At 39.3% G+C, this 22,628-nt stretch overlaps 1 protein-coding gene and 1 pseudogene across 1 annotated transcript in view; one reads left to right on the top strand and one right to left on the bottom strand.

Moving 5' to 3' along the window:
- Positions 1 to 22,628, bottom strand: part of Herc6 (hect domain and RLD 6) — an 84,145-nt gene that overhangs the window by 44,247 nt on the left and 17,270 nt on the right. Inside the window, exons 4-12 of the mRNA NM_025992.2 lie at positions 22,234 to 22,461; positions 20,831 to 20,925; positions 16,690 to 16,817; positions 13,712 to 13,848; positions 13,183 to 13,256; positions 9,969 to 10,087; positions 9,056 to 9,115; positions 2,184 to 2,277; positions 1,256 to 1,445 (exon numbers count right to left, since the gene is read on the bottom strand). Of these exons, the coding sequence (NP_080268.1) occupies positions 1,256 to 1,445; positions 2,184 to 2,277; positions 9,056 to 9,115; positions 9,969 to 10,087; positions 13,183 to 13,256; positions 13,712 to 13,848; positions 16,690 to 16,817; positions 20,831 to 20,925; positions 22,234 to 22,461 (1,125 nt within the window). The remainder of the gene's footprint in view (positions 1 to 1,255; positions 1,446 to 2,183; positions 2,278 to 9,055; positions 9,116 to 9,968; positions 10,088 to 13,182; positions 13,257 to 13,711; positions 13,849 to 16,689; positions 16,818 to 20,830; positions 20,926 to 22,233; positions 22,462 to 22,628) is intronic.
- On the top strand, positions 3,582 to 3,918 carry Gm19244 (predicted gene, 19244; annotated as a pseudogene).

Raw genomic sequence — 22,628 nt, 5'->3', positions numbered from 1 at the left:
GAGAATGAGTGCAGCCTTGACTGGAACACAGAGACTCTCTATGGTTTTAGAGCTTTATTGTAGAAAGGCAGGGGGAAAGAGAGAAGGTAGAAGAGAGAGAGAGAGAGAGAGAGAGAGAGAGAGAGAGAGAGAGAGAGAGAGAGAGAGGAAAGGCTAGAGAGAAAGAGAGTAAGAGGAAGAGAGGAGAGGAGAAGACAAAGAGAGGGGAGAGGGGATGAGAGAGATGGGTAAGAGGTAAGAGAGTGAGAAGAGTTAAGAGCGAGAGTGAGGTGGGGGCCTGACAGCCCCTTTTATGGTCTTTACTGTTGCTAGGTACCTGGGGAGGAGTTTAGCCTGAAGGTCAGAATCTTGGACCATCGCCTATGTGACTTCTAGACATGCTTCTCTTATGGGGACTGTGGGGGGGCCGGTAATTTAGGCAGGAGCCAGAGTTCCAGGAGCATGCCTACTGTGTCATGTAGGTGAATTATCACTCTTTGGGGTTCAGACCTCAGCTCAACTGAAGACCACTTGTCTTTCCATAGCCCAATTCCCAACAAAGTAGCATTGGTTTTTGTTGCTTATGTTCTTGCCCTTGCCTGTCTACATCTGGTTATCTCTGGTATTAACTCGTCCTGCTATCTCTGACTGTGTCTTGTCCCTCCTGCAAGTCTGTGTGTCAGTACTCCTGGGAGACCAGTTCTCTCTGGAAGGAATTTGGATATGGAGAGCTGTGTCACAGGGTGCAGCTCCAGAGTGCAGACAGAAACCTGAAGGATCATGTCTCTGGCTATTCCTTGGCTCTTGTGTTCTGATGGCTCTGGGCGGGTCCTCATGGGCCAGGATTTTGAGCAGAAATGGTGGTCTTACCTGTGCTCACAGATGTATAGCATACCAGGGAGACCCACTCTCTCCCATACGTATTTGGGTATGGAGCACTGTGGCACAGGATCAGCTCCAGGAACAGACCCAGTGATAAAAAGTTTATCATTGCTTTTTGTCACTACTGGTCAAATGTTTGAGGTTTCCAAATAGTAATAAAAAATTATAAAGTATGATTTATCTTGACTGGCAGTTATGGCTAACAAAGTCTAAGAACAATACTTGCTTTGTATGGTAAGAAATGTGGCAGGTATAATAGTTTTGGATTGATCTTTACAAAACTTCACATACCCTTTACTAAAATAAGTATCATGAAATCTCTCCAATGTATGCTATGATTTCTACATCAAAAGTGATTCTACAGAATATATTTGTAAAATGATATAAAACTTACTCAGGAATGCTAATGACTGTGGACCCATTTTATGAATAGCTTTTGCAAATTCAAATGCCAGGGTCTTCCAGTTCTTAGGATCCTGCATAATGGAACATTCTGGGAGCAAAAGAAAAACAAGTAGAGCTTCTTGGTGTGGAGAACTGTATGGAAGATCTCTGAGCAGATACTCCTCAAGACACGTGGTTATCTGTGGTCAAAAGGGAACAAAGAGCAAGGCCAAGTTACAGAAGACACAGTATTTTGAATGAATACAAGTTGTAGCTGCAGGTTTTCTTCCATCATCTTCCAATTAGAAAGTTCACTTAGTCCTTCTGGAACCTATTGATGAATCATGGTCAGCCTTTTCATTCACATACCCTTGAGGTAGTCCTTGAGTGATCCATCTGACCATTTTATATTATGGGACATGAAGGAACTAAAGTGAAATCACATGTAGATGGATGTACACAGTGAATAGTCAGTTTGAAACTAAGGCAACTTTCTTCAGAAACAATTCTGTAAGCTAGTTGCAGTGGCACACATGTGCAGTCCATTACTCAGAAGGCTGCACCCAAGATTCATCTCAAAGCAGACCTTGAGCTTTTTAATCATTTACCAAAGAGGGTATCCTGCTTCCTAAAACCCTGTTCTTTCCATGTGCATTGCTAGAAAGATGCTTCATGTCTCAGTATTACTTTCTTCATATTGAAAACAAAAGACTATATCTTTTGTGCATTTAGTGGTTTAATAAAAAAGTAAATGCCACCACCTATCACAATGTCTGGACTAAAATACCATTATAATGGTAACTAGCCCTCTGTTCAGCCCCACGCACAAGTCCTTATTACCCACCTCCCACCAAAACTATGCTGCTGTTATATTTATTCCTACAAAGAAGTGTGATTGTGTGGTATCCCAGATAAATGAAATAAATAGTGGCTGTTACCAAAGAAGAAATCCATTTCTCTGTTGTTAACTTCTTGAAGACATCTCTTGCCAGTTTTAAGTCCACATCAATGAGATTATTCTCTCCAGCATCTCTATGAATACAATAAGCATTAAAAACACATAAACAGGTGGGAAAAGAATATTTTAAAACTCTATATGATATCATTTGGTCTTTGTCTTAGCACACACAAAATATTAACTTTGCCGGGCAGTGGTGGCGCACGCCTTTAATCCCAGCACTCGGGAGGCAGAGGCAGGCAGATTTCTGAGTTCGAGGCCACCTGGTCTACAAAGTGAGTTCCAGGACAGCCAGAGCTATACAGAGAAACCCTGTCTCAAAAAAACCAAACCAAACCAAACCAAAAACAAACTATTAACTTTATTTAAAGATCACCTATTTTCAAAATAATAGACTAGAGCAAAATAGAAGAGTATAGATCTATTCTTGTTAAAAAGGAATAAACCATGACTTGTTATATCTGAATTAGTAACATTTAACATAGGCTGCAATTTTAGCAGGATTTTATTTTTTTAAATTAAATTATATTAAATTTTATGGTACTAGGATTGAGCCCATACTCTACCACAAAGTTACAAGCTGATCCCTAACAAGATTCTATAAACTAATCTAAGAACTATCCATCCCGACAATCAGTCTATTCCGCAGACTGCAACTGTTTACTCTCTACATATGGTGCCATTTCTGTTTAATTATTTATCTGTATACTTATTTATTCATCATTGATTACTTTTTGAGACAAAGTCTTAGTATTGATGATACTAGAACTATTTAGACAAGTTATAACTGTAAATATTTCTCCAAAATTCTTTCTCCTTTGCAGCCATCATCTGGAAGTTTAAAACTCCCAAAAAGTGCTCATGAATTTTTTTTTCTTCTTTAAAAAGATAGTATTGTAGAAGAGGAAGAGATCACTTATGCCTTGCTGCTGGCCCTATGGAATTTTTAGGTGGGCCTAAGAACTCAATAAGTATAAAGGTTTCTCTTACATTCAACGAATATAAAGAAAGATTATCATAAAAAAGAGATACAAGTTTTATTAAAATTGTATTACATAGGAACAAGATAAATCCATAGAAATGACAAAAATATGATGTTTTATACTTTTTTAGGCAAACAATATGTTTGTGAAGGAATGATATGATAAATGGGTGGGTAGACTAAGATAATAACTCTTAAGGATATGAGTAGAAGAGGCATGTGTGTGTGTGTGTGTGTGTGTGTGTGTGTGTGTGTGTGTGTGTGTGGCTAAAGGGGCTACTTCAGTGACTATCAATGTAGGTTCCTCACAACTCCACTTACCATTCTCCTTTCCCTCACACACCTTTTGCTCAGCCCTTAACTATTTATTGCTTGCTACATGTACAAAAACAAAAGTTCCTGGCCATGACGACGGCCCTACAAGAACATGCCTTGCAAAGGATCTCCTTCATTGCTCTCCAGAAGAAAAGAAGAGGAAACACAAGAAAAAGTGCCTGGTGCAGAGCTCCAATTCCAACTTTATGGATGTAAAATGCCCAGGATGCTATAAAATCACCACAGTCTTTAGCCATGCACAAACTATAGTCTCGTGTATTAGCTGCTCCACTGTCCTCTGTCAGCCTACAGGTAGAAAAGCAAGGCTGACAGAAGGATGCTCCTTCAAGGAAAAGCAGCACTGAAAGCCCCTGATTCAAGATGAGTGGTAACCTTCCCAATAAACACATTTTGGATAAAAAAAAAGAAAAACAAACAAACAAAACAAAACAAAACCAAAAATGAAACAGGCCAGATGATGTGGTTAATCTCTTCTGTAGTTATCATGCTTTAGGTGATTTCACATGGAAATAAGCAATATACCAATTTGACATATTTTAAACTAATAGGGCATTAACTCCTAAAATTTAGTATAGAAAATTCTCCTACGTGCAATAAGCATAAGTCTGAAGCAAAAAGGGGCTGTTGTGTCCTGGAGAGAACCTTTCCCAGATTCATGACTTTTGGGCATTGCATTTTGTTTTGTTTCTGACCCTGTCTAATGTGGGATATCCATGTGAGTATGGGATTACAACTATCATGGTGGAGCCAGCCATGGGTTTGCAACTGAAGGCACTGATGCCCACTGTCCCTGAATCAATCCGCAGCAAATAGTTCATGAACAAGGGAGAGAACATCCCGAGCCTATCCTCCTCCCATGCCTGAGTGCTGATGCACTATTCTCATCTAGACCCAGTTCAGGCAGACACAGCCCTGGGGAGTTTGTTGTCATAATGGCCGTGGCTTGCCCAGAACATAGTATTTCCCAGATCATTTCACCCGTGAACATTTTTGTTTGTTTGTTTTTGCTGCCATATTATGTGATGTTCCCTGAACTTACAGGGACTGGCATGATTGTCTTCTTTAAAACTGAGCATTCATGCATCACTTATTCTAGGGACTTTGTGCAGCCATGAGTTTCTGCATTTACCAGCAAGCGGGGAAACTTTTGTTAAGGCTTACAGTACCATTTGTTTCTGAATATAATTATAAATATTCAAAAAAGCAGTTTGATGATATTCCATGCTAGCTAAACAGCATTTCTAGTTCCACAATAGGGTCTATTTTATATGACTTTTTGACCAGCTTTACAACACTACCAATGCTTTGCCTCCATAGAGTGCGTCTCTAATCCAGTCAAGAGAACAGCTGGTTATGCCATTAACAGTAGTGCTTTACTGCACAAATAGGCATGCCTTGTAAAACAGATTGTTATTGTAGCTTGTAGGGTGCACAGCTGTTTATCTTTTCTTCCCTGGAAGCCTACAGTGCCCTTCTGAGGCTATAAAACTAGCCAGCAGGGAAGAATATTTTTTTTTCCTTTTTTTTATTAGGTATTTTTTTCATTTACATTTCCAATGCTATCCCAAAAGTCCCCCACGTCCTCTCCCCCGACTCTCCTACCCCCCTCCACCCCCACTCCCACTTCTTGGCCCTGGCGATCCCCTGTACTTAGGCATATAAAGTTTTCAAGACCAATGGGCCTCTCTTTCCACTGGTGGCCAACTAGCCCATCTTCTGATACATATGCAGCTAGAGACACGAGCTGCGGGTGGTTCTGGTTAGTTCATATTGTTGTTCCACCTATAGGGTTGCAGATCCCTTTAGCTCCTTGGGTACTTTTTCTAGGTTCTCCATTGGAGGCCCTGTGTTCACTCCAATAGCTGGCTGTGAGCATCCACTTCTGTGTTTGCTAGACCCAAGAATAGCCTCACAAGGGACAGTTATATCAGGGTGCTTTCAGGAAATCTAGCTTGTGTATGCAATGGTGTCAGTGTTTGGAGACTGATTATGGGATGGATCCCCGGGTATGGCAGTCTCTAGATGGTCCATCCTTTCATCTCAGCTCCAAACTTTGTCTCTGTAACTCCTTCCATAGGTGTTTTGTTCCCAATTCTAAGAAGGGGCAAAGTGTCCACACTTTGGTATTCGTTCTTCTTGAGTTTCAGGTGTTTTACAAATTGTATCTTATATCTTGGGTATTCTAAGCTTCTGGGCTAATATCCACTTATCAGTGAGTACATAATATGTGAATTCTTTTCTGACTGGGTTACCTCACTCAGGATGATGCCCTCCAGGTCCATCCATTTGCCTAGGAATTTCATAAATTCATTCTTTTTAATAGCTGAGTAGTATTCCATTGTGTAAATGTACCACATTTTCTGTATCCATTTCTCTGTTGAGGGGCATCTGGGTTCTTTCCAGCTTCTGTCTAATATAAATAAGGCTGCTATGAACATAGTGGAGCATTTCTCCTTCTTATCGGTTGGAACATCTTTTTGGATATAAGCCCAGGAGAGATATTGTGGGATCCTCTGGTAGTACTATGTCCAATTTTCTGAGGAACCGCCAGACTGATTTCCAGAGTGGTTATACAAGCTTGCAATCCCACCAACAATGGAGGAGTGTTACTCTTTCCCCACATCCTCACCAGAATCTGCTGTTACCTGAGTTTTTGATCTTAGCCATTCTGACTGGTGTGAGGTGGAATCTTAGGGTTGCTTTGATTTGCATTTCCCTGATGATTAAGGATGCTGAACATTTTTTCAGGTGCTTCTCAGCCATTTGTTATTCCTCAGGTGAGAATTCTTTGTTTAGCTCTGCACCTCATTTTATAATGGGGTTATTTGATTTTCTGGAGTCCACCTTTTTGAGTTCTTTATATATACTGGATATTAGTCCCCTATCTGATTTAGGATAGGTAAAGATCCTTTCCCAATCTGATGGTGTCCTTTTTGTCTTATTGACCATGTCTTTTGCCTTATGGAAGCTTTGCAATTTTATGAGGTTCCATTTGTCAATTTTCGATCTTACAGCACAAGTCATTGCTGTTCTATTTAGGAATTTTTCCCCTGTGCTCATATCTTCAAGACTTTCCCCCACTCTCTCCTCTATAAGTTTCACTGTCTCTGGTTTTATGTGGAGTTCCTTAATCCACTTAGATTTGACCTTAGTACAAGGAGATAGGAATGGATCAATTCTCATTCTTCTACATGATAACAACCAGTTGTGCCAGCATCATTTGTTGAAAATGCTTTTTTCCACTGGACAGTTTTTGCTCCCTTGTCAAAGATCAAGTGACCATAGGTGTGTGAGTTCATTTCTGGGTCTTCAATTCTATTCCATTGGTCTACTTGTCTGTCGCCATACCAGTACCATGCAGTTTTTAATCACAATTTCTCTGTAGTACAGCTTTAGATCAGGCATGGTGATTCCCCCAGAGGTTCTTTTATCCTTGAGAAGAGTTTTTGCTATCCTAGGTTTTTTTTTTATTCCAGATGAGTTTGCAGATTGCCCTTTCTAATTCATTGAAGAATTGAGTTGGAATTTTGATGGGGATTGCATTGAATCTGTAGATAGCTTTTGACAAGATAGGCATTTTTACTATATTGATCCTACCAATCCATGAGCATGGGAGATCTTTCCATCTTCTGAGATCTTCTTTAATTTCTTTCTTCAGAGACTAGAAGTTCTTATCATACAGATCTCTCACTTCCTTAGTTAGAGTCACACCAAGGTATTTTATATTATTTGTGACTATTGAGAAGAGTGTTGTTTCCCTAATTTCTTTTTCAGCCTGTTTATTCTTTGTGTAGAGAAAGGCCATTGACATGTTTGAGTTAATTTTATATCCAGCTACTTCATTGAAGCTGTTTATCAGGCTTAGGAGTTCTCTGGTGGAATTTTTAGGGTCACTTATATATACTATCATATCATCTGCAAAAAGTGATATTTTGACTTCTTCCTTTCCAATTTGTATCCCCTAGATCTCCTTTTGTTGTCGAATTGCTCTGGCTAGGACTTCAAGTACAATGTTGAATAGGTAGGGAGAAAGTGGGCAGCCTTGTCTAGTCCCTGATTTTAGTGGGATTGCTTCCAGCTTCTCACAATTTACTTTGATGTTGGGTACTGGTTTGCTGTAGATTGCTTTTTATCATGTTTAAGTATGGGCCTTGAATTCCTGATCTTTCCAAGACTTTTATCATGAATGGGTGTTAGATTTTGTCAAATGTTTTCTCAGCATCTAATGAGATGATCATGTGGTTTTTGTCTTTAAGTTTGTTTATATAATGGATTATGTTGATGGATTTCCGTATATGAAACCACCCAGCAGGGAAGAATCTTATAGCTCGATTGCAACTTGATTTCTCAATATCATCAATCCAAGGCATGCGGTCTTCTCCAACAGAATCTTACCAACTAGTTCTAGTGGTGGTTTGCTCTTGTTACAAAAATAAAATGAAATACAAGTTGCATAGCAAAAGATACCCAATATCCTTTGAAGGCTTTCACCTTTATATATACAAGCATCACACACACACACACACACACACACACACACACACACACACACACAAACTGAGATGGTTAGTCTTATATCAACTTGACACAAACTAGAATCATAAGATAGGAGGGAGCTTCAACTGACAAAATGTTTCCATAAGATCAAGCTATAGGAAAGCCTATAGCACATTTTCTTCATTAGTGACTGATGAGGGAGGGACCAGGCCATTTTGGGTTGGGCCACCCCTGAGCTGCTGGTCTTGATATCTGTAAGACATTAATTAAGCTGAGGAGGTCCTGAGGATCAAGCCATTAAGGAGCACCCCTCCATGGCCTCTGGGTCAGATACTGCCTCCGGATTCCTACCCTGCTGGAGTTCCTATCCCGACTTCCTTCAATGATGAACAGTGATTTGTAAGCATAAGCTAAACAAACCCTTTTCTCTCCAAATTGCTTTTGGTCATATTCTTTCATTACAGCAATAGTAACCGTAATTAAGACACATGCAAAGAAAGAAAAAAGACGTGATGGAATTTCTGGGAATGTGGATCGTGTGTGTGTGTGTGTGTGTGTGTGTGAGAGAGAGAGAGAGAGAGAGAGAGAGAGAGAGAGAGAGAGAGAGATTCCTAAGAGATATAGATGGCCCAAACACTGAACATTAAAAGAATTACTTAAACTATTAGGTAATGTCAGCTGCTAGGAGATGAGGACAGGAGGGTCAGATATGTAGGGTCCTCCTCAACTACACAGGAAGGTCAAGGCCAGCTGGTCTACATGAGAGTCCTGGCTTTGAGATAGTAAAGCATGTTTAAGTACAGCTGTTTATCTGTAGATATGAATAGCCTGACCAAAATGCCATTCCCTCCCATTAGACAACAGAGGGAGGAATATGGAGGAGTTAGTTTATAGCATGAAAGAATCTTTTATCAACCAGAGAATTCTCTATGTTGGAATCCATGTGATGACAAAATTCACACTCAATCTGGTTCTATAAGTTTCCTTTTAAACGGCCCCCAGTATTTTAGATAAAGTAAATTCCACTGAAGCTTTACCTTTTCTTCAGAAAGCTCGCTGTCAAACAAGCAGAAGATGAAAATATCAAGCTGATTTCTCTGCAAACATAATAACAAGACAAGGGAAAAGTCACATTTGGACACTGTGAGGTGACATTGCCATATGCCAGTGCTTCTCAACCTGTGAACTGCAACCTCTTTTGGGGGGTCAAATGACAATTTCATAAGGGTGGACTAAGGCCATTGGGAATACCAAATATTTACATTATGATTCATAATAGTAGCAAAATTAATTATGAAATACCAAAAATAATAATTTTATGGTTGAAGATCACCACACATGAGGGACTGTATTAAAATGTCACAGTATTAGGAAGGTTGAGAACCACTGTCATATGCAAATGTGTTGAGCAGTACTTACAGGTATTCTAGGATTCATGTAACCTGTGGGCTGCAGGATAGAAATACCTATAGCCTCCTTTATCTTATATAAAAATAGAGTTCTAGACTCATTATTAATATCCACATTATGAGCATATAACTTATAGATGTTACTAATGAGTATCACCAAAACGCTTTATAGTTATTTTTCTATGCATTTGCATTTAAATAATGAATACAACCAGTTAGTCTAAAGGCCTAAATTCTGACCGAGAGTGAATCAACTATGAAGACCCAAAAGCAGTACAACTTGCTGCTAAGATCCATTCATACATCTCCCTTACTTAGAAAGGTACATGCCATGTACATTCTCCCTGTAGCTCTTATATTAAATAAACTATTAATTACAAATGCACATTAATGACAAATCCAACCAAAAGTTAATAAAAGAGAATCATACCCAAAATGTAAATTCTGTTAGGACAAAGCTAAACCTCTCTCTCACAGCTAGGACAAAGTGATTAGGACTTCAGAATCACAGAAGGGACTCTAAGTCATCAAGCTGAGTCACCTTTTGGCGCCTTCACGATCTTTTCTTTTATTTGCTGCTCTCCATTTCTTTACCAGAGACTGGTTGATTCGGATTATTTCTGGCAGGATTTTCATGGAAACACCTGTAGACCTAGTATGCTTTAAGGAAGAAAATAAAGACAAAAATGACCAGGGGAATGCACATACACTTTGAGTGACAATCAGTAAAGTGCCAGGCACAGGCAAGGCCTGTCCTCTTGCATAGGTGTTTGGTGGGTTGAGCTTTTGCTTCAGGGTGAACATTCTGTTTCCTAACTTGTGCCATTTTGCTTGGTCTGGATTTTAAAAAGTGTAATAATGCAAGAAAAGATTAAAAATAGAGACAGATAGGTGCTTATAAATCAATATTCATCTTACCATCCTTCAAACGGCCATACTATCGATCAACAGATGAATGCATTTTCAATGTGATAATATAATATGCAGTGAAATATTACTCAGCATTGAAAGTGATACTATAATATAATGTAGGTGTATTCTAGACCATGCTAAGTGGAAATAAATCAATTAAAAAATAGGAGACATTTTATGATTCCATATATAAAGTATGGCAAACTTATAGAAATAAAGAAGAAATTAGCTAGGACTGAGGAGGCCAGGGAATGAGGAATTATTATTTAATAGATATCAAGTGTCTGCTTGCGATGACTAAAATGTTTGAGAAACAGTGATGATACTTAATGGCATTATGAATGCAATTAATGCCACAGAAAATTGTAGGCAATGTGTTTCAAATGCCACATACACAATCTTATATGTAATTTGAGATAGGGTCTCACTATATAGCCAAGAGTGACACTACACTCATACACACACACACACACACACACAAACACACACACATACACTACTTTTCTTCAATCAAATAAAATCCTCTGGAAAAATATGTACAAATACAATGCTTCAAGTGTCCCTACCCACTGTGCTGGTGATGGGCTCTATGCCAGGATTTTATTCAGACTCAGCCACATTTCCAGCTCCTACCTGAGCACTTTGATTTAAATCCCAGTGGTTTGGAAATTTACCAATCACAACGGTTTATTTTCTCTTGTATCTAAGCATCTCAGTACAACCATCTGCCCCCTACCGGCAGTTATGTATCATTTATTTTCCTCTAGCTTCTCCTTGAAAACTTCACAAGCTTCTTGTCACTTGTGCTCACCACTGCTCCTGTCCTCATGCTCCCTGTCCTCATTCTTGACAACTTCAAAGGTGATGACAGAAGTCTATCTCTTGCTTCAACATCTCAGCTCCCAATCTCACCTCTACTCCTTTCTCTCCTCATTTTAGCTACTCCTGACAGGGAGAAGGGTTCCAAACGGAAGCGATTGACTCCTGGGATTAGATAATTCTTTGTTGTGAAGGATACTACACATAGTAAGATATTTAGTACTCACTGTTCCTAGCCCTTACCCACTAGAAGCTAGTAGTAGTCACTGTCAGCATACCAATCTAAAATGCCTACAGACAGAACCAAATGATTGTTAGAATGCAAAATGACCCTTACTTAAAAAGCATGAACTTATGTCTAGGGCATAAACTGGACTTTTACACTAACAATTGCTCCATTTTTAAGCACCCATTCAGAACAGTCTCTCTAACCATGCATCAGATCTCGCTCTTCGACCATCTCGTTACTCTGGAACTAGCTTAGCTCCTAAACTTCACTCTTCTGATCACTCCCACAACTCCTTTAGGCCTCCCTTATTGGACTGCAAAATTCCTTCTTGTCATTATGTTCAAGTCTGGATTACTCCAAAGTCAGTTCCCAATGCCTGACACCACTGAAGACAACTGCCCATCGTGCTGGCCAACCACATTCAATCTGTGATCACAAATTTCAAATGGGCACTTCCAAAGACAGTTGCTTTCTCTTATTCTGAGACAACCATTGCTCCTCTCCTTGCCTTCCCCCACATTCCTTTGCTTCTCTCACTCTCACATCAGCTTTGGTCATCAAGCAGTACTATGCACCAACTCATCCTCATCTGCAGCCACAACAGCATATTTCTTTCCTGAGACATCTCAATTCTACACTACATTCTCTCAACTTGACATAAAGCTTAGGGAATCTCAATTGAACTGGCTCTATCAGACTGGCCTACGTTGTTTGCTTCTATAGAGCATTTTCTTGATGAATGATTGATGGGTGAGGCCTAGGTGACTGTAGGTGGTGCCATGCCCAGGCAGATGAGCCCGAGCTATATAAGAAAAGTAACAGAACAACCTACAGCAAGACAGGAAGCAGTGTTCCTCCAGGCTCTCTACTTCAGTTCCTGCCTCCAGGTTCCTGCCCTGAGAACCTACCCTGACTTCCCTTCATGATGGACTAGTAAGCTGTAAGCCAGTTCAACCCTTTCATCTCCAGTTTGCTTTTGGTCACAGTGTTTTATTACAGCCACAGTGAGAAGAACTGCTACAGCACTGGACTCTGTTTTCTCTCTCCTGCTCTGGGACATTCTTCTGCCACTCATGAGAAACCATCCCATTATCTTCTAATTTTACTTTCTTGTTAAAATGTCTCTGTTGTCAAAATCCTTGTTTCCACTTCCTCTCCTCTTCTTGCATTGACCCCACACCAGGGTTTATTGCTCTCTGTTAAAATTAAGCTCTGTGCTTGTCTGTCTTGACTTTCCTGCAGAGATGCTTCTCTGGAAAAAGCTGCCTCCAAGTTCCCAAATAAGAAACCATTCTTTCACATCTTTTTATTTGGTTCCTCCCCTGCTTTCCCAACTGTGCACGGTAGCCTGATTTTGTACCTCTTCTTCCCCTCTGTCTCAGGCATCTCCCCTGCCCCATCTTCCCTCTCTTCTTTTGTCTTAAGCCTGCCCCTCATTGCCCACATCTTTCTCCTGCCATCCCCATTTCGAGATGAAATTCAGGGTTCTTGATTTTGCACTCAAGACAAGTACTCTCGCACTGAGCTACAGCCCCAGCCCTCAGTTCGTTTTTGGAGACAAGGTCTTGTTGACATTTCTACCATTTTAATAGAGGAACACATTAGTAAGAGATCTGAAAATGAATAATATACTGTCTCAAACAATACTCTGAAATTTAGGGAATGGTGGGTACAGCTCAGAAGAAAGTGCTTACCTAGCATACACAAGGCTCTGGGTTTGAGTCCCCAGCACCAGGAAAGTAAGAATTCCTGAAATCTAGAGGGAAAAATAAGTCTAAAAAGGAATAACACATACTGATACCCGACGAGTTGTCACAAAGTTGGCGTGTGCTCCAGCAAAAATGTCTTTGACTTCAATATCCACAAGGTCTATAAAATTAAGAGATCCACGTTCAAAGTTTTACTGGGGAAAAATAAACCTATATATAATTAAGTTAAATTTATTCATTTGTTAGAAATGTATACTCTCCTAAATTCTGACTACAAATGGCATAAGAATTAATTTTGACCAGATCAAATATTATTTATTCATTCAATAAACATTTATAGTTGTCTAGGCCCTTGCAAAACGAATCAGGGTTAACTTACTTAACTATTTGCTTGAATGTAGCAAACCATGTTGTTTATATAATTAACTAATTTGATGTCTTTTGAATCACTTAAATCTTTAGAAATGATTACCTATTACTCCAGGAAAAAGATTCAGCAGTTTAAATTGAAAGCACTAAGAACCAAAATCATAGTTCAGTGGGATCCTGTGAAAGAAGACTGAATGCGATGTCTCTTTCAGTCAATCAGTCACGAGCTAGTGGAAATATTCATACCCTCTGCAGCTAGCAGGCAGGTAATATCAGAGTTCTCTGCGGGGGCCTCCTGATGAGTTGGGTTGCTTGTGTGACTTGGTCCACGGCCTAAAGATACCACCTGACCAGTGGTGTAGACATATGCAATGGTGTGATAACTACAATATAAAATACAATAACAGTGACAATATGATAGTCCAAAGAACCAAACACCCATGAGTTTAAAAAGAAATGGAAATGACAGATTTACCTTCACCATACAGCCAGCTGTCTCATTATAGTATTTGTGTTGCAGAGTACTAGGCCTAGGCCTCCTTCAATCCCTGAAGAGGTGGTATTAACATACTATGTGGCTTTTTTTTTTTTTTTTTTTTTTTTTTGGTTCTGTGTTGAGACAGAAGCATGGTGGCGCACATCTTTAATCCCAGCACTTGGGAGGCAGAGGCAGGTGAATTTCGGAGTTCGAGGCCAGCCTGGTCTACAAAGTGAGTTCCAGGACAGCCAGGGCTACACAGAGAAACCCTGTCTCGAAAAACCAAAAAAATAAAAAAAATAAAAAAATAAATTTATGTTTAGGCTTGCCACCATCTCTTCATGTAGCCAAGGATAATCTTGACTTTTTGATCCTTCTGCCTTTGACCTCCTTTGTGCTGGCATTAGAGGCAAAGCTCACCATCACCACCACACCACCACCACCACCACCACCACCACCACCACCACCATCACCACCATCATTGCAGCTGAGACCACTGCCACCACACCCAGTATATGTGGTTCTAGAGATCTATCCCAGGACTCACTGAGTGGTAGGCAAGCACTCCACCAGTTGTGCTACATATCATGTATTTTATTTATTTATTCTTAATTTTAAAAACAGCATAGAAAATATCAGGCTTCATCACGATGCTGTGTCAAACACTTGTTTTTATTAGTCCCTTCTGCCATCTCTCTGTGTCCCTGCTCCTTTATCCTTCCACCCCTGTGGCATCTTCTTTCTGCTTTCTTGTCACACGTGTTCCATTGCCCGCCTTCCTTAACACTTCTTTTCTCCCTTTCTGGTCCCCTTTATAGTTTTTTGACCTATCACGCTCTCACCCACACATATACACACAGACAAACAGTAAAAGCTAAGATCTGCATGAGACAGTACATGCGTTCGTATTTCTAAGCCTGAGTCATCTCTCTTAAATAGTAATTTCTAGATTTATTCATTTTCCTGGAAACTGTATATCCCATTTTTTTTCTTGATAGCTGAAGAAAATTCCTCTGTATATGTATATCACATATTCATGACCTATCCATCTATCAAGAGACACCTAAGCTGATTCTATTTTCTGGCTTTGGTGAATAGTTTGCAAGTGCCTCTGTGGTAAGATATCGGAGTCCTTTGGGTGCATGCCCAGGAGTGGTACAGCTGAGACAAATGGTAGCTCTACTTTTAACAGCTTGAGGAATCTCTCTCTTGATTTCCATGGTGACTGCACCAGTTTGCACCCCCAGCAGCACTGACTTTTTCTCTCCCTCACCAAGATTCCTTTTACTTTTTTTCCTGGTGACAGCTGGTCTGACATGGGTAAGGGTTGCCTGAGTGAGGTAGAATCTCAAATTGGTTTCCATATGCATTTCCCTGAAAGCTAGGGATAGTAAACATGCCTAAAAATGTTCATGGTTATGTGTGTTGCTTATTGTGAGACCCTTCTGCTCAATTAATGGCTTGGCTATTAGCAGATTGTGTTTTTTACATGGTCTAGGTTTTAGCTTTCTGTTTGAAGTAGCTGGCAAGGATTTTCTCCCATTGAAGGCTGTCTGTTAATTCTGTTAATAGGTTTCCTTGCTTTGTTTAAGCCTTTAAATTCCATTCAATTCAACTGTTAATTCTTAGAGCTATTCCTATTCCCCTGGAGTCCTTCAGAAAGTTCTACTACTTTCTGCCTGCATCTTGACAGATTTTCCTCGTGTCTCCCTCTAGCATTTTCAGGACTTTGACATTCAAATTAAGGTTTTAGTCCACTTGAGTTGTGTATGTATGATGCCCAGTGTGTGTGTGGTGTCTGTGCATGTATGGTGTCTGTGCATGTAGGTATGCATACACATGACTTAGGGCAAATGTATTTGTGAGCTTGTTGGGTCCCTGAGCTCATGTCAAGAACCTTCTTCCAATGCTTTTATTCCTTCTTCACTAAAGTAATGTCTATTAATGAACACATCCAAAGACTGCAGACATGACTAGTCTCTTGGGGAAGCCTTCCAAGGCTACAATTACAGGCAGACTGCCACACCCACTGCCACTGACATGGGTCCTGGGGATGTGATCTCTGGTCCTCATACTTACACTGAGAGCATTTGAACCACAGAGCATCTTCCAGGCTAACTTTGAGATAACTTTTGCAGAGTAAGAGATATAAATCTAGTTTCACTTTTATACAGGTGGATACCTAGTTTTGCTAGCAACATTTGTTGAATAGGGAGGGATTTATTTTGTTTCAGTTTTTCTCCAATCAAATACTATGTAGCCCTATCTGTGTAAATTTACTTCTGGGTCCCATATACTATTCTATGTGTTCTAAATGGAAGATTTTCATTTTTTTAATGCAATAGATTAAATACATATATACATACATACATATATTCATACATACATACTCAAAATGCCCTATAATTAGGTTATCTAAAATCCTGAATATATGCTAATCATCATCATGTCCTGAATGCATGAGATTAATTAGTTTCATCAACTTAAACAGGCAAACAACCCTACCTTTGCCGTTTAATTCTCTCCTACCTTCTACTCAGAGTAAGGCAGTCTATATGTAGTAAGCTTCTAATAATTATTTGCTACATAATTATTAATAGAAATTAAAATTTTAAATTAAAATGTATCTTAAAGAGATAAATTTTCAAAGAAAAAAATCTTTATTAAAAGCAGAGCCATGTGTTTTGGGGTTTCTAAGTAATAAGCACAAAACTGTCTATTCAAACTTTTTAAAAAGGTCTGTTACCTTGCGCACTCTATCTGTGAAACACGGCCACCAATTCCTTCTATGAGTTGTGGGCCTCTTTGTCCACTCCTGGGGCTGGGCTGTAGTTGTCCAGAGCTATTGCCTCCAAATGTAAACACTTGTCCCTCCTGTTTAAGAAATAAGGAACCAGATTAATTTCATGTTTTTAAAGGTAAACTATCACAAGATATTAGTATGAAAGTGATATGTGAAATTTTGTGTCATTTATGATTTGATTTATGGGATAAATTTCCATAAATTTATTTCAAAATAATTTATGTGTATATTATTTACATATTTTTAAATACAAGTTGATGAGACTAATTAACCTCATGCATGTAGAACATGATGACTATTAGCATATATTTGGGGTTTTAGATAACCTAATTATGAGGGCATTTTGAATATTTAGATATCTAACCATTTACATGAAAATTATATTTATTATATATTTATAAAATTTCATGACTTATTCAAAAATATTTATATTATTATTCCAAATATTATTTACAAATTTATTTATGGAATTTCCTTTAAAACTATGCACTTTGAATATGTTAAGAATGTATTACATACTTAAATTTGCTAAGGGAGGGGCTGTAAAGATGGTTCAACATTATGAGCATGTACTACTTTGCAGAGAACCCGAATTTGATTCCATCATCCATATCAGGCCGCTTACTACCACCTGTAACTCCAGCTCCAAGGAAACTGATTCCTTTTGCACTCATGTACACACACACACACACAGAGAGAGAGAGAGAGAGAGAGAGAAACACACAGAGAGAAACACAGAAAGAGAGAGGAGGAGGAGGCTAGAGATAGAGTTAAAAATAATAAAATAAATGTTAATATATCTTAAATATTTTCATAATTCTCTTCTTTTCTTCTTCTTCTTCCCCTTCTCCCTCTCACTATCATTTAAGGAAGAGAAAGATACCTTTTCGACACATATACTATATATACACCAGGCATATCTATAACTTTGTGAACTGTGTTCCAATAAGTCTAAGAAAAGAACTGGCTGCTTTTTATTAATTAATTAATTAATTAATTAATTTCATCCCTCATTTATTTACATGTTGCCTTCCCTCCCAGTCACCCCACCTCATAGAGTTCTTCCTTATATTCCCTTTCCCATTCACCTCTAAGCAGGTACCCACCCCCAGGCATAAAAACTAGATACTTAATGGGTATTTGCTAACGGAATCAATGACAACTTAACTGCTTAAACTCTAACACCAACATTCAAGTATTGGGTTGGCTGCTTTACTTATTTGGGCATTTCCTGAAAACACTCTCTCCTCCAAAGATGATTCTTATGGGCTGGAGAGATGGCTCAAAAGCTAAGAGCACTGGCTGCTCTTCCAGAGTTCCGGGGTTCCATTCCCAGCACCCGCATAACGGCTCATAACTGTCTGTAACTTCAGTTTCAGAGGATCTGACACCCTCACACAGACATACATGCAGGTAAAACACCAATGAATTATAAAATAAAAATAAATAAATAAATCTTTTAAAAAATGATTTTAAAAAATATAATTTTTTAAAATGTGATTCTTTAAAACAAATCTAGGAGCTTGTGGGGAATCACTTAGTTGGTAAAATGTTGGTCATGTAAGCATGGGGAGTTGAATTCAATGACCTGAATTCATATCACAAGCAAAGTATTCACATAAAAATCAAGGCATTGCAATGTGCAGTTGTAATACCAGTGCTAGCAATATGGAAATAAAGGATCCCTTGGGCTCCCTGGTCTGTTGGGATCCCCAGGCAAATGAAAAAGACCCTGCCTCACAAAACAAGGTGGGTAGCTCCTCAGGTCCAATACCAAAACACCAAAATGTTATCCGCTGGTCTCCACAAGCACATGCATACACGCACAGACACAGAAAGAGACACAGACACACACACACAGGTCTACCTTTCTCTTCACAACTAAGATTAATGTAATTTGAACAATTGATTAATATAGTTCAGACAATTGAGGTTTCCTAATTTAAGTCATGGCTTTAGAACAACTAAGAAAAATAATAAAATTAAAAATGAAAATAATTTGGTGGACATTAAAATAATGTAGGTCAGTGGTGGAGCACTTATCTAGCACTCCTAAGGTATTGCATTTTATTTATTGAAAATAATTATAGTTAATAATAATAAATTTTAAAAATTATTTGGTGTATCATTTTTTTCTAGTGCTGAGAATCAACTCTAACACCCAAGCAAACATTCTACCCTTAATACACCACCTGGTCCTACAGATTTCAGTTTTTATACAAGCATCTGAATTATAAAAATACTGTTCCAAGTCTGTATCTTTTGATGATGGGAAGAATCCATCCCATTCAAATACATTGGACAGCCAGGATAGTGGCAGAAGAAAAAAAACTAACAAAACTGGCTATCATTATAGCAATCACAGAATGGAACAAAGTGTGTTCTGGTCTGTGCGATGGGTTACTGAAAATGATAAAACATGTTTCTGTCGATCCACATTGCCAATGAATAACTGCATGAAAGACTGGCTCCTACATTAGCTTCTAGTACAGTATCTTGAAACATCTGCTGGCTTATATTTAGTTCAGTTTTCCACTTTAGATATAGGTAGGTTTATATATTGAAATTCATTTTTGTGTCATATCTGTTCTTTTAAAATTTGTTTATGAAAATCCTAACTTCTGGGGTCTGGAGAGATGGCTCAGCAGTTAGAACACTTGTTGCTCCTATAGATGGTCTAAGGTCTGTTCCTAATACCCAGAAGGAGCCTAACAGCTCTGTAATGCAGTTCCAGAGGATCTGGCCCCTCCTCTGGCCTCAATGATGCTTAGATACACATGCATACAACACACTTCTCTGTGTGTGTGTGTGTGTTTGTCTTATTTAATGTATATGAGTATACTGCAGCTCTCTTCAGACACACCAGAAGAAGGCATCAGATCCCATTAGAGATGGCTGTGAGCTGATCATGTGGTTCCTGGGAATTGAGCTCGGGACTTCTGAAAGAGCAGCAGTCAGTGCTCTTAACCACTAAACAATCTCTCCAGCCCTACAATTATTTTTTTAAGGAGAAAAAGTTAAAACTGGTTGTCCTTTTTCTATTTTCTTTTGGTTTGTGTACTCCTTCTAGAATGCCTCACCTGGGGATCCATCCCATAAACAACCCACCAAACCCAGACACTATTGTGGATGCTAACAAGTGCTTGCTGACAGGAGCTTGATATAGCTGTCTCCTGAGAGGCTCTGCCAGTGCTTGACAAAATACAGAGGTGGATGCTCACAGCCATCCATTGGACAAAGCCCATGGTCCCCAATGAAGGAGCTAGAGAAAGGACCCAAGGAGCTGAAGGGGTTTGCAACCCCATAGGAGGAACAACAATATGAACTAACCAGTACCCCCAGTGTACCCTGGGACTAAACCACCAACCAAAGAGTACACATGGAGGGACTCATGATTATAGCTGCATATGTAGCAGAGGATGGACTAGTTGGTCATCATGGGAGGAGAGGCCCTTGGTCCTGTGAAGGCTCTATGCCCCAGTGTAGAGGAATGCCAAGGAGGGTAGTGGGAGTGAGTAGGTTGGGGAGCAGGAGGGGGGGGGTAGGGGATTTTTAGAGGAGAAACTAGGAAAGGGGATACCATTTGAAATGTAAATTAAGAAAATATCTAATAAAAGAATGAAAGATAGAAAGAAAACATACAACACACTTCTACCCACAAAATAAATCTTTAAACAAAACCCAATTTCTAATAAAGCACTATTGGGAAATGGAATCAGGCCTTTGTTAGATGATCAAGTCACAGGACAAAGCCTTCATGAATGGAGTTGTTTTCTTTATAAAAGAAAACTCATCCAGAATACCTTGGACCCCTTCTACTGCGGGAGAACAGAGCAAAATGCCATCTGGGAATCAGAAAGTTTCCCATCATTACTTGTAAACCTGCTGGCACCTCTCGGATTTCCCAGCCTCTAGAGCTATGAGAAGCCATACCTCTGGTGTCTCTTAGCTGCACAGTTGGTGGGGTTTTGATACAGTAACCTGGACAGAGTAAGATCACTTGCTTGCTTTCAATAATAAATAGCACATCTATGTTTTTAATAAATCTCTGATATCTGAAAAGGAGAAGCACATGTGGAATTACCTCAGTAAGCACTGCAGTATGCTCATAACCACAGCTAATATAAATCACACTCAGATTCTTCAGGGCACCAATTGAATGCGGCTTGTAGATTTGTTCTGTTAAAAGAAAGAAGACTTTCTAGAATATAGGAAAACGATTGAGAGACACATTTGTATGTTTGAGAGCAGTTTAGGCTACAAAGTGAGGCTCTAGAGTGTGTGGGGGAGACAGCCTCAGAATTTTGTATCTTCATATTTTTATAACTTTTATAATCTCTACATTTCTGTCTTATGACTCAACATAATTTTAAAAGTGAATATGCAGTAGAATTAAAAAGAAAAAGTATGCTTTGATGGGAAAATATGCACTCTAATATTTATTTCAGGAAATCTTTAACCTTCTAGAACAGCTTTGGTTCCAAGCTTCAGTACCAATTATGTTTTCATAGTTTGTATTCATTTCTGATGCATAGTATGTGCCGAATGTATGTATTAGTGACACTGAGAACTAGAGAACCTACCATAAAAGGATTAAATGGGATGTAGGTGCTCTTTCACATAGTAGGTGCTGATATTCATCAGCCGAAATACAAAGAATGAACAGAAGAGAATGAAGTTCTTGGAGAAGACTTCTTAATGAATTATATTTTAGAGGTACAGTTGCCCAGACTTTTTCTTAAACATACAAGCTAGTCATTTTCTCTAACAGGCTCAGTCTAATCATTGATTTCCAAAGTTTACATATTAGAACACCATGGGAATTCATAACAATGGCCTGACTGTCACTCACAGACATCGTGATCTAATTTTCAGCTTAACCTGAGCATCAAGAATTTTAAAGGCATCCTATGGTAGACAGATGGTTTACATCCCAAGGCCAGAGCCTGTAAATATGATAGGTTACCTGGCAAACAGCCAATAAGGAAGCCAGTCGAATTTTAAAACGCTGACCAGTTGACATTCAAATAGACAGGTTAGTCTAAATGATCCAGGGGGGCCCAATGTTATTCCTTTAGCTAAGGGAGCTAGAGGCAAAAGAGCCAGTGTGATCATAGCATGATTTTTAAAAGACTTAATCTGACAACACAGGCTTTGGAGAAACAGGAAATAGCCTATTAATGCCAGAGTCCTATATAGAAGCTAGACAAGACAAGAAAATGGGGACTCTTGTTCAGAACCTTCAGGAGACAAGGCAACCCTGCTGGCTGAGACCAAGGAACAGACTCCTCTGAGTCTACATTTAGAAAAAGCATTGTTTTAAATTGTTAATTTGTGATGTTATTCCAGAAGCAAGAGGAAGCTGATACAGCTTTCCAGGTCATGCCAGAGTGAGTTTGGGAACCACGGTGATGTACACTGTGGCAGGCCACTCTTCCAGCTACAAAGGAATAACAACTTGTTAGAAGGACAAAACTATTTTCTTACCTTTAACTTTGTTCCCGCTGAGAGCCAACTGCCCAGATCTGTTGCTCCCCCAGCCAAATGATGTCCCCGTGAGAGACAGAGCAAAACTGTGTGTGCCACCTGCAGCAACCTGAGCCAGTGGGATCCCCTCCAGAGACTTCACCTTCTGTGGAATAGCTTGAGAACGGGAATTCTTCCCCAGGCCCAGTTGTCCTTCACTGTTCCTTCCCCATGAAAACACGTGGCCATCTACATACATGAAGAACACTTAAGAACTGTACACCTACTGGATTCCCAACACAGTAAAATCTATCACCTCAGTTACACACACACACTCACACACACACACACACACACACACACACACACACTGGTTTTATAGATGTACCATTGACAAAGGAAGCATACATATTTGA

The sequence above is a fragment of the Mus musculus genome, chromosome 6, assembly GCF_000001635.26.
Source record: "Mus musculus strain C57BL/6J chromosome 6, GRCm38.p6 C57BL/6J".
Lineage (NCBI taxonomy): Eukaryota > Metazoa > Chordata > Mammalia > Rodentia > Muridae > Mus > Mus musculus.
Note: the sequence above shows the minus strand (reverse complement) of the source record. Positions and strands in the feature narration are given on the sequence as shown.